This window comes from Myiozetetes cayanensis, unplaced genomic scaffold (genome assembly GCF_022539395.1).
Source record: "Myiozetetes cayanensis isolate MyiCay16 unplaced genomic scaffold, myiCay2020 scf17, whole genome shotgun sequence".
In the NCBI taxonomy this organism is placed as follows: Eukaryota; Metazoa; Chordata; class Aves; order Passeriformes; family Tyrannidae; genus Myiozetetes; species Myiozetetes cayanensis.
The window spans coordinates 7742336-7755912 of record NW_026087378.1 but is presented as its reverse complement, the minus strand read 5'-3'; the positions used below and the strand labels follow the sequence as shown (position 1 = coordinate 7755912).

Sequence of the window (13577 nt, the reverse complement as noted above, 5' to 3'; positions counted from 1 at the left end):
TAGGTTGTGGAGGTGCATCGAGTAGCGGGGGTGCGCTGCCTGGGGTATCCCGGGGGGATGCAGTGCCGGGGGGTGTCCCGCGGAGGTGGGGGTGATGCCTTGCCGGGGGATGCACCGTGCCCGGGGAGATGCAAACCGGGGGATGCCGCGCTGCGCTGCGCTGCGCTCGGGGACGGTGCGGACCCTCCGCGGCGGCCCGGGTGTGTGCACAGGAGAGGGTGCAGCGCCGGCGGGGGGAGCGGTGCCGGCGGTGCGGGCGGGGGGCGGCGGCGGGGGCGCGCCCAGCTGTTGCGCCGTCCCTTCCGCGGGCGGGTCGCGCCCTGCCCTGCATTGGCGGCGCCCGGGCGGAGCGGGAGCGGCGCGGCGGCGGGCGGCAGCCGCGGCGGGGCCGGTGGCGGGGGCGCCATGGCCCGCTGAGGGCGGCGCGGAGCGCGGCCCGCCCTGCTCCCTCGCCCCGCAGCGCTCCGCGGGGCGCGCCATGGGTGCGCGGCCGCCCCGCCGCCGGGCCCCCCCCGCCGCCGCCGCCGCCGCCGCGCCGGGGCCGCTCGGTGCCCTGCTCGCCGCTGCCCTGCTCGCCGCCGCCGGTGAGTCACCGCACGCCCCCCGCGGGCACCGCGCTCCGGGCGGGAGGAGGGGGGGACCGGCACCGGGACTGGGCGCCGGGCAAGGTCACCTGGGGAGCGGCGGCGGGTGGGCGTCCTGCGGAGCGCCGGTGCCCTCCCGGGGACGGGAACCGTTCGCCGATCTGTGGGACCCTGGGGTGTTGGCAGGGCGCTCTCCCGGACCGGGGATGTGTCCTCCGCTCCACGGCAGGCATTGCCGCCCTCCACCCCGTGCCCGAGCGTGGCCGTACACGCGTGCCCAGCCCGCGCTGCCCCGGACGCTGCCCGCACTGGGGGGCTGGCACTAGTCCCCTAGCCGGTACGGCTCCGCTCCCCCGGGACCCTTCCAGCCCCGGGCACGGGTGTCCGCAGCGCACCTGCCCCACGCGCAGCATCCCTGCCTCACGCGCAGCAGCCCTTCCTCACGCACAGCATCCCTGCCGCTGGCACAGAGTCCCTGCCGTCCACATCACCTGGCCAGGACACAGGGGACCGCGGTGACGGGATAGCCCGGGGGTGCTGTCACGCCGCGGGGATGCGCGTGGGTGGCCGTGACGCGGGTGGGATGCGGGGCTGTATCGGTGCTGCTGCAGACACGGACGGTCCGGAGCCCGGCTGCCCCCGGCGCTGCCCCCTCGGGCAGGACCCGGAGGGAGGAGGAGCGGCCGGGCGGACCCCCGGGGCTGGGCTGCCCCGGGGGCCGGTCCGGGGGTCGTGTGGCCGCGGGTACGATGGATGCCCGGGGCTGGCGGCCACTGGCAGGTGTCACGGCAGCCGGGAAGTGGCGGTTGCAGACAAAGGACCGGGCTGGGGGCGGGGAGCTGCGCGAAGCTGGACGTGCGCTCTGCGGGGAGTCCGAGGTGGGAGACCCCCCCTCTGCGTCTGGGGGTCCCGGCCCACTGACCCTCCTGCCGACACCAGAGACGTCCCTTCCCCTCGATGTGCCAGGAGGGCACAGTGGGCACCTGGGGGGGCTGCAGCCACAGCCGTCCTGGCAGCCCCAGGGACCCTGCGTTCTCAGCGTGGCCCCGTCTGCAGGGGGACACTGCAGAGCTGGCGCGGTGGGTGGGCACCCCTTGGATGCAGGGGATCCCGTATGGAGAGTGCTGTCATATTGATCCCCAGCTGGACATGGAGTAGTGCACCCATGGGGACGTGGTGATGGATGGAGATGGGGGCAGAGGGGCGGGGGGTGCACCAGAGCAGTTCATGCCAACCCTGCGATGGGAGTGTGGGGGGCCCGGCGGTGCCAGTGCCGGTTCAGGCGGTGTGGTGCTGGTGCTGGTCCCCACCACTTGCTTGGCAGGCAGCTCACAGCCGGCCGCGGCGCGACTGAGCCCAGCCACCTGCACGGACGCCGCTCAGCGCAGACAGGGCTGGGCCTCTTCTCCAGCCTGGCATGGCATGGCACGGCATGGCATGGCTCACCTCCCCTAGGGAACCGAGGCACAGGCTGGGGATGGGGAACCCCATTGTCCAGGCAAAGGGTCCCTAACTGCCTGATGGAGCAGCATCCCTGGTGTGCCCACTGTGCCTGGTGCCTGCAGGGGAAGGGCAAGGGCAACAGAGTGGACTGGGGCTCACCCCTGGACAGCAGTGAGGGGCAACATGCCGAGGTGGGGACCTGCCCTGCTCGACTGCTCCACTGGATGGGGGGCAAGGGCACAGGAGCAGGGTCCTTCCTGAGAGCTACTGCTGGTCCAGCAGTGCTGTGGCACCTTTCCAATCAGTGCCAGACCCTAGTGCATCTCCTGCCCTGGTGAGTGTGACCTACAGCACCAACAGCAGCTGCTGTCCCAGCTCCTCTGGTTGGGGCCATGGGCTCTACTCTAACTCTGCACAAGCCACGAGGTGCAGCTGGATTCACTGGTCTGCCAGGGACCCCCAGGCTCCAGCAGACAGCCCCCAACCACTGCACTCCCCAGTGCAGTGCCCCACAGCCCGGCACCCCAGATTGTTGCATCGCACAGCACTCCACAATGTGTGCCTGGCCGGGCACTGGTGGCTCTGTGGGGTGGGCAGGAGGGCAGGGTGGTGGGCAGGGCTGGCGCACACCGGGCACCAGGAAGCTTCCGTGCTGGCTGTCAGCACGAGCACGCGGCAGACGCAGCCTGCCCAGGGCTGTTTGTTCTGGCTCAGTGCCACGCGGGGCTGGCACTACATCAAACCGTGGGGAGCCTGGCAGGTGCTTGCAGGAGGGAACAGGGGCGCTGATGGAGCCGCCAGGGGTTGGGCACCCCTGGAGCCACCACGGGCCTCTCACAGCCTGCCCCACCTGGGTGGCCGGCAGCACACGAGACCACCCTGTAACTGGTGCCAGTGCATAAGGAATGATGGCCTGAGGACTGGGCTCTGTGGATGGCCTGCTATCCCCTACCCTCGGTGCCAGCACCGCTCTGGGTCTCAGCACCATCTCTGGTCCATGTGCCACGTGTTTTCCTGTGTGCATGCTGGGGTGGGCTGGCTCCATACTGGGCACACTGGGACCCCGTCCTCATCCAATCAGTCCCAGTTGCCCAGTTACTCTGCTGTCAGCCTGCACTTTGGGTGCTGCTCCCAAGTGGGTGTCAGGCAGATTGCAGCTCTTCATGGGGCCTCAGACCCTGCTTAGCCCAGGGCTCCTGCAGGACTGGGGTCTCAGGTTCCAGACCCCTCACCCAGCCCTTGCTGCCACAGGGTTGTGAGATGCTGGGGCTGCGGTCACCACCATGTGCCACTGTGGGTATGAGGGGGAGAGACTGCAGGGCTGGACCCTAGCACCTGGGACTACTGCATGGACAGAGGGGCCTTACTGGCCCGGCAACCATTTCCCCTGCCTGCTCCGGTGGATGCAGGACTAAGGGTGACCTTGACACTCCTCCTGCCGGGGCCAGGGCTCAGCCGGGGCGTTTGCTTCTCACTGTCAGTTAAAAGAGAGTCAGGAAAGACACTCGGCTTCCTGGGATTGCGACCCCAGGGAGAGCCCCCGCACGTGGGACTGGGCTGCTCATGTGTCCCCCACCATCTCAGTGCCAGGCTGGGCTAGAGCCTCATCCACCACTGAGCAGAGGCCATGACAGGACCCCTTCCCCGTGCAGTGCTGCTGAGAGGGGCTGGCAGGGCTTGGCATGGGTCCTGCCAGCACACAGAGTCTTGTGGGCTTTGGGGCTCTGGGGCAGAGCTCTGGGGCTGGTGGGGAACAGTTTCCCTCTCAGCCCTGGCTCTGTGTGTGCCTGGTGGAAGAGTGTCCTGCAGTGGGTGCCAGAGCTGGTAGCCCTCAGGTAGGCAGAGGTGGTCCCTGGGGAGGGGCTGCCACCCCTGGCTGCCTTTGCTGGGACTGGCACCATTGTCCCCAGACCCCGGGTGCAGGGCAGCGTGGGCCATGTGCAGGCACAGCGTGGGCACGGCCAGGGCGTGCAGCCCTAGGCAGGCGCTGGGAGCCCTGCCCACCCTAGCACATGCTAATTGCATGTAATGGGGAGAGGGGTATCAACTCAAATCTGTAATTAGGCAGCTCCATTGTCATGCAAACCCGCCTAATTCATTCATAACCAGCGCTTGCTTCATCAGCGCCCAGACGCTGCCAGGCACTCACCGGGAGACAGGCACCCCCACTCAGCCTCCCCCGTGGCCGTGGGGCTGGCACACGTGGGGCACACGCCAGCAGGGCCAGGACAGTGCTGGCTCATGGGGACATGTTGGGATATTGGGTACATGGTCCTAGGGCGGGGGGGGCACCCCTGGGGGCACTGTGCCCACTGGAGCGTGGGGGATGCGTTGGCATCATGTGCCCATCGTCACATTGTCCCCGGTGCTCAGCACGCGCCAGGCTGGCCGGGAGCCAGGCCCTGCTACCCGGCTTTGGCATCCGACCCTGCTGGCTCCCTGCCCAGCCGGGGCTGGCACTGTCACCAGCCTGGCGTTGCCGTGGGACTGTGTGGGGCGGGGAGGTGGGTGCGGGGAGAGCCTTCGCTCATGTCCTGATGCCCCAGGTGAGGGTTGGAGCAGCTGTGGGCAGCTGGGCAGTGCTGGGCAATGCCGTGGCCCATGGTTGGGTGTCTCCCAGAGGCAGAACTGGCTCATCGTGGCTCAGAGCCAACCTCTCCCGGCAGGATGGTGCCCGGCTCAAAGCCTCAGACAAGCTTTTTGATTGTGTCAAGTTGTGCCAGTTCCCTTCTCTGCACCCTGCAGAGAGAAAATTGCCAGTGATGGGGACCCCCGTGTGCAGGGCTGGCATCCCCAGGCTCCCCTGGGCACAGATGGGCACCCTCTGCCCTCCCCCTGATGCCCACCCTTCCCTCGTTAAGGCCAGTGCAATCAGCAGCAATTATTGCTTTAATTACCTGCTGCTGGGGCACAGGCCAGGCACCAGCAAAGTGCAAGGAAATCTTTCATGTTAATGTTGTACCAGGCCTGGCATGGACACGATGGATGGGGCACCAGCTGGGAGCAAATTTGCAGGCTGCAGAGCCCACAGGGATTCAGGGAGGTCCACAGAGGGGGCCACAGTGGTGGAGGCAGGTGCTGGTGTCACAGTCCCCCACACCACTGTGGGGACCCCCAAAGTGGCAGCAGCAGGCAGAGGTGCATGCAGGGGGTGGAGACAGAGGGAGGATGAGGCAGGATGCCCCATCAGGGTTGATGGTGGGCAGCAGCATTCAGGGCAGACTCGTACTATCAGAGCACTGTCCCACTGTAGGCAGCTGCCTGCTCCCTCGCAGGGGCAGCTGTGCCAGGCAGGCACCCACCAGTGTGCTGGTGCCTGGTCTGGCATTGCCGCAGCCGCCCGTGGGCAGCCTCTCCTCGCCAAGAACATCCTGACCTTCCTTCCAGTGTCTCCCTGCGGCAGGCACCGAGACACCCAGCATGCTGCTCCAGGCGCTGCTGGGGACCATGGCACTGGCACCAGGGCAGGATCAGCCCCTTGAAGACCAGAGGGACCAGGCTGGGAGCACCCATTGGTATCCAGCGGATCCTATCAGTGCCCCACAACACTGGGCAATGCAGTGCAGGGCAGTCTCTCCTTGCCCAGTAACACCAGTACACCTGGTGTTTCTGCTGCTGTGGAGGTGCAGGTGCTAAAGTGAGAGGCTGTGTGGTCACCTGGGGTGGCAGCGGTGGGGCACAGGGAGCAGGGGGAGCTCTGTACATGAGGAGGGCACTGGGAGCAGCTGGGGGTCCCACAGTGTTGGGGTGGTGAGGGCAGGTGCTTAGAGCCCACAGCAGGGTGTCTCCATTCCCTCTGCACCCTGAGGTGGGTGGTGCAGCCCCGCTCCCCAGCCCACCGCCCTGTCCCCTTCATCAGGCGCCGCTCGTTAGCCCACGTGTGTGTGGGGGATAATTGCTATTAAAGCCCTGCTTAATGCACAGACTTTACTGGCAGGGATTTATCTGTGCTGGAGCAAACTGCACTCGCAGTCACCCTTTTGACTGCAGGGAGAGCGGCCAAGGCTGTGCCCTGCCATGGCTGGGGAAGGGCACAGGGTGTGTGGAACCCAGCGTCCCGCATCCCCCTGGTCCCCGTCTCCCTGGTCCCCGATCCCGCCGAAGTTCCCCGGTTCCCTTTGCCAAGGTGACATAAGCATCTCGCCTGTTTCCATGGCAACGCAGCGGCAGGTGAGCGCGAGGCCGATGCGGGAGCCGGCACACGCCACGTGGGGGGCCGCTGCCCACGGGGCGCCCACGCCGCGCCCGCACCCACGGGCTGGGGGGGGGCCCACGCTGCGGGGGGCGGGGGGGCCACAGAATATGGGGGGCCCACAGTGCACGTGGGTGGCTGCAAAGCACAGGGTGCCCATGGGATGTGATGCCCACAGAGTGTTGGGCATCCACAGTGCATGAAATCCCTGTGGTGTTTGGCAGAGCCGTAAAGTGTGGGGTGGCTGTGGTGCACTGGATGGCAACAGGGTGTGTGGGGTGCTTGTCATTGATGGGGTGCTCGTGGTGCATGGGACAACCAGACCACAGCCTTCTGCTCCCTCATGAGGCTCCAGGCCAGCTCTAGTCTCCCAGCTGTGCCACATGGCTCTATCCATGTCCTCACCACAGCACAGGGCCCCACCAGTGCCTGGCACAGTGCTCAGCAGCAGGACAGCATCCCATCCAGGGCTGGGCAGCAGCACCCTGGCTCTGCCACTCGCTGCACATCCCCAGATCCTTTTGGTGCCCATGGTCCCATCCTTCCCACAAGGCATTCAGCACCCTGGTTGGGTGGGCAGCTGGAGGAGCTCCGTGCCCATCCTGCCTCCCCAACCCATTGCTGCTGGCCCTGGGTTTCCTGTGGCCCTCCACTCAGCTGTGATGGATACCCACACAGCTCAGGAATTGCTGTACTCATTTCACATGTGATTAAAAGACCGGTCCCACGGCACAGTTCACCTGGCATGCCTGCCACAGCCACCCGGGTGGGAGGCAGCTGTGGTGCTGTGCAACAGCAAATATGGTATCTCACAAATAAATTGGGTTTATTTATGCAGCACCCCTGTGCCAGCGTGGGTATTGCAGCGTGGGCACCCAGGAGTGCCCGAGCAGAGGGCACAGCAGTGCAGCCACGGGTGATGCAGCGAGTAGTGCCGCAGACAGCGCCAGGGACGGCACCGCGCCGGGGACCGCAGCGCCTGTCCGCGCCGTGACCCCCCGGGCTGGCCCCAGGCTGGGGCTGGGGGGGGTCGTTAAACCAGTGAAATATGAAATGCCTGTATATCCTAGACAGGGGTTTTAATTAAATTAATTGCCAGTGACATTGTAAAAGTGCTGATGGGGTAATAACTGGCGCGTTATGGTCGCCGTTTATCTTCCCCGCGTAAATTAGCTGCCGCACCTTGCCTGTCCCGGCGGGCATCGCGGCAGGTTCATTGGCACCCATTCCCTGGCTCCGAGGGGTCTGATCCAGCTGGGCGGAAGCAGCAGGGCCTGGAGTTCCCCTGGGAGACCCAGGCAGGGCCCAAGGGATCCCCATGTCCCTTGTGTCCCCATGGCACAGGCGGCTGTGCCAAGCGGGAGCCAGATGGGGTGGGCATGGGCAGTGGGGTCCCATGGGCACATGGGGAATGGCTGGTGGTTGCCAAACGAAGGCACTTAATTACTGCGCATTCCATCCCATTTAATTGCTTATTAAATCCTAACCAGCCAATTAGCAGCAGCAATTACAGCTTCATTCAGTGACACAATCGCTATTTTATCGTTTGTTAATCAAATGCTTATTTAGGGCCCTGGTTTATTAACTCTTTCTGCAGCAGGCGCCGGTGGGGTGGGGGGAGGGGGGACACCTGGCCACGTCTGGGATGGGGGTTGTGGGCATCCTGAGGCTGTGCCATATGCCATGTCCCCAGCACCGCTGTCCCCACAGTGGGACAAGCGTGCAGCCCTGAGCCATCCTTGCCACCCTGGGGACAGCTAGCCCCCACGTGCCATGCCAGCGTGGATGTCAGGGGCACAGGACAGGGTGCACTGCTGTGCCACCCTGCTGTGTCCCCACCACTTGCCCAGCATCCCTGTGACACTCTGGGGTGCTCCAGGGCAAGATGTGGTCCCTGGCTGAGGCCTCACAGTGTGCTGGGGAGGGGGGTGGCAGGCGCCCCAGAGGCGTGAGCGATGGCCCTTGTTGGTCACACTACATTTCCTTTTCATTAGCACTAAGTGTGGACATGAGGGATCGGCGCGGGTTCAGCAGGCACAGCCACCGTGCGGCTGCTCTCCCTGATGAATGGCAGGGATGGGAGGGGGCTGCCGTGTCGCCAGCGGGGGGGACGGTGGTGAGACATGGGACCACCAGCAGGGGCCTGCTGGGGTGGATGATGGCCCAGCCAGGGCACGCTGGAGGTGGCCAAGCCCCATCTCAATGCAGGTGCTCAGCAAAGCGCGACTGTGGCCAACCCGGCATCCGGCGCATCCCCGGACCTGCTGCCACACTTCCAGCTGGAGCCAGAGGACGTCTACATCGTGAAAAACAAGGCAGTGAGCCTGGCCTGCCGTGCCACCCCTGCCACACAGATCTACTTCAAGTGCAACGGCGAGTGGGTGCACCAAGGTGACCACGTCACACAGCACAGCACTGACCGCAGCACTGGTGAGTGCTGGCGGGAGGGATAGTGCCGGTCCACCTCACGGGGAGCCACGTGTGCTACCCTTGGTGACCCTTGCATGGGGCTGGGGCTGTGGGGACTGCTCCCAGCACACTGTTGCTGACACGCTGCCAACTGGTCTCAGGGCTGCCGGTGATGGAGGTGCACATCGAGGTCACCCGCCAGCAAGTGGAGAAGATCTTTGGGCTGGAGGAGTACTGGTGCCAGTGCGTGGCCTGGAGCTCCTCCGGCACCACCAAGAGCCAGAAAGCCTTTGTGCGCATCGCCTGTGAGTGTCTTGCGGGTGCCCAGATGGGCAGCGGGGCGCTGGCCTGGCCCCACCCCTCACCCCTGTGCCTCCCCAGATCTGCGCAAGAACTTTGAGCAGGAGCCGACAGCCAGGGAGGTCTCCATCGAGCAGGGCATCGTGCTGCCATGCCGCCCTCCCGAGGGCATCCCCCCTGCCGAGGTGAGTCCCTGCTGCCAGGCAGGGCAGGATGAGAGTACCCCTTGTCCCTGGGGATGCCATGTGTGCTCCCACAAGGCACATGGTGATGTCCTTGTGCTCTGCAGGTGGAGTGGCTGCGCAACGAGGAGCTGGTGGATCCGGCGCTGGACGCCAATGTCTACGTGACACCAGAGCACAGTCTGGTGCTGCGTCAGGCCCGCCTGGCTGACACTGCCAACTACACCTGTGTGGCTAAAAACATCGTGGCCCGTCGCCGCAGCTCCTCTGCTGCCATCATTGTTTATGGTACAGCCCTGCTATGCTGGTCCCTGCCACGCTGCCCCAGTGTCACCCTCCCCGTCCTGTCCCTCCCCACGTCCACTTCACGGCAGGGCGCTGACGGGTCCCTCTCCACCCAGTGAATGGCGGCTGGTCGACGTGGACGCAGTGGTCAGGCTGCAGCACCAGCTGTGGACGGGGCTGGCAGAAGCGGAGCCGGACGTGCACCAACCCCACACCCCTCAACGGGGGGGCTTTCTGTGAGGGTCAAAATGTGCAGAAAACCGCCTGCACCACCCTCTGCCCAGGTACCCGCCCTGCCCAGGGCACCACTACTGCCCCACTGTGCAGATGCTGCACTCCCCACTGCGCCCACTGAGGTCCCTGTCCCCACCGGCTGTCTTGTCCTCCAACTCCCCTGTGTGTCCGTCTCTGCCGGCCCTGGGGCAGGGGAGAGGGGTGGCAGCGGGGCAGTAACCTCGAGCTGTACCCACAGTGGATGGTGCCTGGTCGGAGTGGAGCAAGTGGTCGGAGTGCGGGGCCGAATGCACCCACTGGCGCAGCCGGGAGTGCTCAGAGCCAGCGCCACGCAACGGGGGCCGGGATTGCCACGGCCCCGAGTTGGACACTCGGAACTGCACCTCCGAGCTCTGCACCCACGGTGAGCGTGGCAGGGATGGCAGGATTGTCCCCTGGGAAGGGGGACTGGAGGTGGCTGTGGGTGCTGACACCTGCCCCACACAGCTGCCCGCAGTGCAGAGGACGTGGCGCTGTATGTGGGACTGGTGGCCGTGGCTGTGTGCCTGGTGTTGCTGCTGCTGGTGGGGGTGCTGGTGTACTGCCGCAAGAAGGGGGGCCTGGACGCTGATGTGGCCGACTCCTCCATCCTCACCGCCGGCTTCCAGCCTGTCAGCATCAAGCCCAGCAAGGCCGGTGAGCAAGGGTTGCAGGGACAATGCACCGCACTGGGACATGGTGTCCCTTGGGACCTGGGGGTGGCCATAACCTCCAGGGGGATTGGTCAGGGGCTGTTTGCCCCAGGGCATCCCTGAGTGGGGGTTCTGTGCCCTGTGAGATACCTAGTCTTGAGCTGGGGTTCTGTGCCTTATGGGTCAGAGATGTGGTATCTTAAAGAGTCCCTGACTAGGGGGTCAGTGCTCTGTGCCATGTAGGGTCCCTGGCTGTGGGCAAGGGCTCTGTGTCCTAAAGTATCCCTGTTCCCTACACACAGCACCCTGAGTTGCTGCTATGTGCTCTGAGGACCCCACTGGTGACTGTATCCCAAGGGTCAATACCATGGGGCAGGGGCTCAGTGCCCTTTCAACCTCCAGGGGTGGCTGTGCCCTATAGGATCCTCGCCATGGGGAAGGGTTTGTGTGCCCCATGCCCCCTGGGGCCGACTGTGCCACTGCGTTGCTGGTGGGGACCCCCTGTTCCCACCATGCCCTTGCACCACGGTCGCTTGCTCTGTGCCACAGACAACCCCAGCCTGCTCACCATCCAGCCCGACCTCAGCACCACCACCATGACCTACCAGGGCTCGCTCTGCCCCCGCCAGGATGGCCCTGCCAAGCTCCAGCTGCCCAATGGGCACCTGCTGAGCCCGCTGGGTGCCGGGCGGCACACGCTGCACCACAGCTCACCTGCTGCTGAAGGCGCCGATTTCGTGGCCCGACTCTCCACCCAGAGCTACTTTCGCTCTCTGCCCCGCGGCACCAACAACATGGCCTATGGCACCTTCAACTTCCTGGGGGGGCGGCTCATGATCCCCAACACAGGTACAGTGGGACGGGGATCCGGAGCATTGCCCAGTGCAGGCAGGGTCCTCATGGGGCTCACTCCCTGCCTGCACTCCCATTACCACCCAGGGATCAGCCTGCTCATCCCACCTGATGCCATCCCCCGGGGGAAGATCTATGAGGTGTACCTGACCCTGCACAAGCAGGAGGAGGTGAGGTAGGTGCTGGGGCTGCCGGGGCATGTGGCTCTTGGATGGGGGTCTGTCCTGACTCAGCTGCCCCCGTTGCTGCCCCAGGCTGCCCCTGGCTGGCTGCCAGACGCTGCTGAGCCCCATCGTCAGCTGTGGCCCTCCCGGGGTCCTCCTCACCCGGCCCGCCATCCTGGCCATGGGGCACTGCGTGGAGGCCAGCGCCGAGAACTGGAGCATCCGGCTGAAGAAGCAGTCGTGCGAGGGCACGTGGGAGGTGAGCATCCACAGGGATGAGGGGATTCAGGGATGGAAGGGGGACGGCCGTGGCCGAGGTGCATCTCTGCCTGGGTACCGCAGGACGTGCTGCAGCTGGGCGCTGAGCCGTGCACGGAGCTGTACTACTGCCAGCTGGAAGCACAGGCTTGCTACGTGTTCACGGAGCAGCTGGGGCGCTTTGCCCTGGTCGGGGAGTCCCTCAGCATGGCGGCCTCCAAGCGCCTCAAGCTGGTCCTGTTTGCGCCGGCCGCCTGCCCCTCGCTCGAGTACAACATCCGTGTCTACTGCCTCAGTGACACCCAGGACGTCCTCAAGGTACCAGGAGTCCCCATCCCTGCCCATCCCAGGTTGGAGCAAGGGCTGTGCTCCCAGGGTGTGGCACCTCCTGCCTGACCGCTGCCCATGCCGGCAGGAGGTGATCCAGCTGGAGAAGCAGCTGGGAGGGCAGCTGATTGGAGCCCCCCGGGTGCTGCACTTCAAGGACAGCTACCACAACCTGCGCCTCTCCATCCATGACATGCCCAGCTCCCTCTGGAAGAGCAAGCTCCTCGCCAGCTACCAGGTGAGGAGTCTGGCCAGTGTGTGGGGACGGGGAGGGGGATGTGGAGGGCTGTCTCTGCCAGTCTGACACCTCCCTCCCATCACCCCACTGCAGGAGATCCCTTTCTATCACATCTGGAGTGGGTTGCAGCCCTTCCTGCACTGCACCTTCACCCTGGAGCGCCTGAGCACCAGCACCTGCGAACTGGCCTGCAAGATCTGGGTCTGGCAGGTGGAGGGAGACGGGCAGAGCTTCACCGTCAACTTCAACATCGCCAAGGTGAGGGCAGGGCTAGGGGGACTCCTGGGGGTGACCACGGGATGGCCTCACATCCCTCCCCCTTGCCGCCGGTGCTCTCCCTAGGACACAAGGTTTTCGGACTGGCTGGTCCCCGACAATGAGGTGGCCACCCCAGCTCTGGTGGGCCCCAGTGCCTTCAAGATCCCCTTCCTCATCCGCCAAAAGATCATCAGCAGCCTGGACCCGCCAGGCACCCGGGGAGCCGACTGGAGGACGCTGGCACAGAAGCTCAACCTCGACAGGTGACCCAGGCTGAGAACAGGGATGGGGATGGGATGGCACAGTAGATAGGGGTTCTGACCTCATCCTGCACCTATGGATGGTTGCTGGAATGCTGTGGGATCCTGGGAGCGGGATGCCGGCCAAGGTGAGTCTAGAACAGGGCTAGAAGCAGCATGTGGAGCCATCTCTGTGCCCTAACATGGTCCCTCTGTCCCCCTCCAGCCATCTCAGCTTCTTCGCCTCAAAGCCGAGCCCTACAGCCATGATCCTCAACCTGTGGGAAGCACGGCACTTCCCCAATGGAAACCTCTCACAGCTGGCCGCTGCCGTGGCCGAGATCGGCAAGCAGGACGGGGCCCTCTTCGCCGTCTCCGAGGCTGAGTGCTGAGTGTGGCGGGGAAAAGGGGGCGGGAAACTCCGCTCCCAGGGGACTGCCGCCATGGGGCTGGGGGGGCCCTGGCTGGCCCCCAAACCCCTGCTGCCCCCCAGCACACAGGGAGGGCTGCCTAGCCCCCTTGGGAGAGCGGGATGCCCGTGTCCCACAGCAGCCAGGTCCCCCTGCACTGTGGCAGCGGGGCTCAGTCTGGCCCCGGGGTCCCACAGCCCCATGGTGGGGGTCGAGGGGGCGCTGGGTGTGCGTCGTGCGTGCGGTGCCGTCGTGCTGTCTGCGTGTGGGGCCGGGCGGCCCCAGGCCCCGTGCCGTGTTGTGTAAAGACCGTTTTTTTAATTCTGTATTAAGTGCATTCAAGTATTTACACTTGGCCTTATGTACATAGCGGTGCCGCGGGCGGGGGGTCTGCCGGACGTGAATGTAAATAAATTCGATATATATTGCTACGTGGGGCTGTGCCCGGCCATGCGCTGCCCCACGCCCCTCATGTTCCCCCCCAGAAGTCGGAGGTGTGGAGCACAGCGCTTTATTGGTGTGATGGTGATG

General features: G+C 65.4%; 1 protein-coding gene across 1 annotated transcript; it reads left to right on the top strand.

The window, feature by feature from the left end:
• The first annotated feature begins 478 nt into the window (after positions 1–478).
• On the top strand, positions 479–13481 carry UNC5A (unc-5 netrin receptor A). The gene is made up of 16 exons (XM_050311987.1): positions 479–584; positions 8428–8649; positions 8790–8933; positions 9010–9113; positions 9218–9398; positions 9512–9679; positions 9868–10032; positions 10116–10304; positions 10850–11149; positions 11240–11327; positions 11407–11575; positions 11659–11892; positions 11990–12139; positions 12233–12397; positions 12482–12660; positions 12863–13481. The coding sequence occupies exons 1-16, from the start codon at positions 479–481 to the stop codon at positions 13026–13028; spliced, it is 2730 nt and encodes a 909-aa protein (XP_050167944.1). The 3' UTR covers positions 13029–13481.
• The last annotated feature ends 96 nt before the right edge of the window (positions 13482–13577 follow it).

What these genes read in the sequence shown, in the direction of transcription:
- UNC5A (XM_050311987.1), top strand. Translation starts at nt 479, where the DNA reads ATGGGTGCGCGGCCGCCCCGCCGCCGGGCCCCCCCCGCCGCCGCCGCC. An exon ending in AGGGCATCCCCCCTGCCGAG is followed by an intron (nt 9,114 to 9,217) that starts GTGAGTCCCTGC and finishes TGTGCTCTGCAG; the next exon opens with GTGGAGTGGCTGCGCAACGA. An exon ending in CTGCACCACCCTCTGCCCAG is followed by an intron (nt 9,680 to 9,867) that starts GTACCCGCCCTG and finishes CTGTACCCACAG; the next exon opens with TGGATGGTGCCTGGTCGGAG.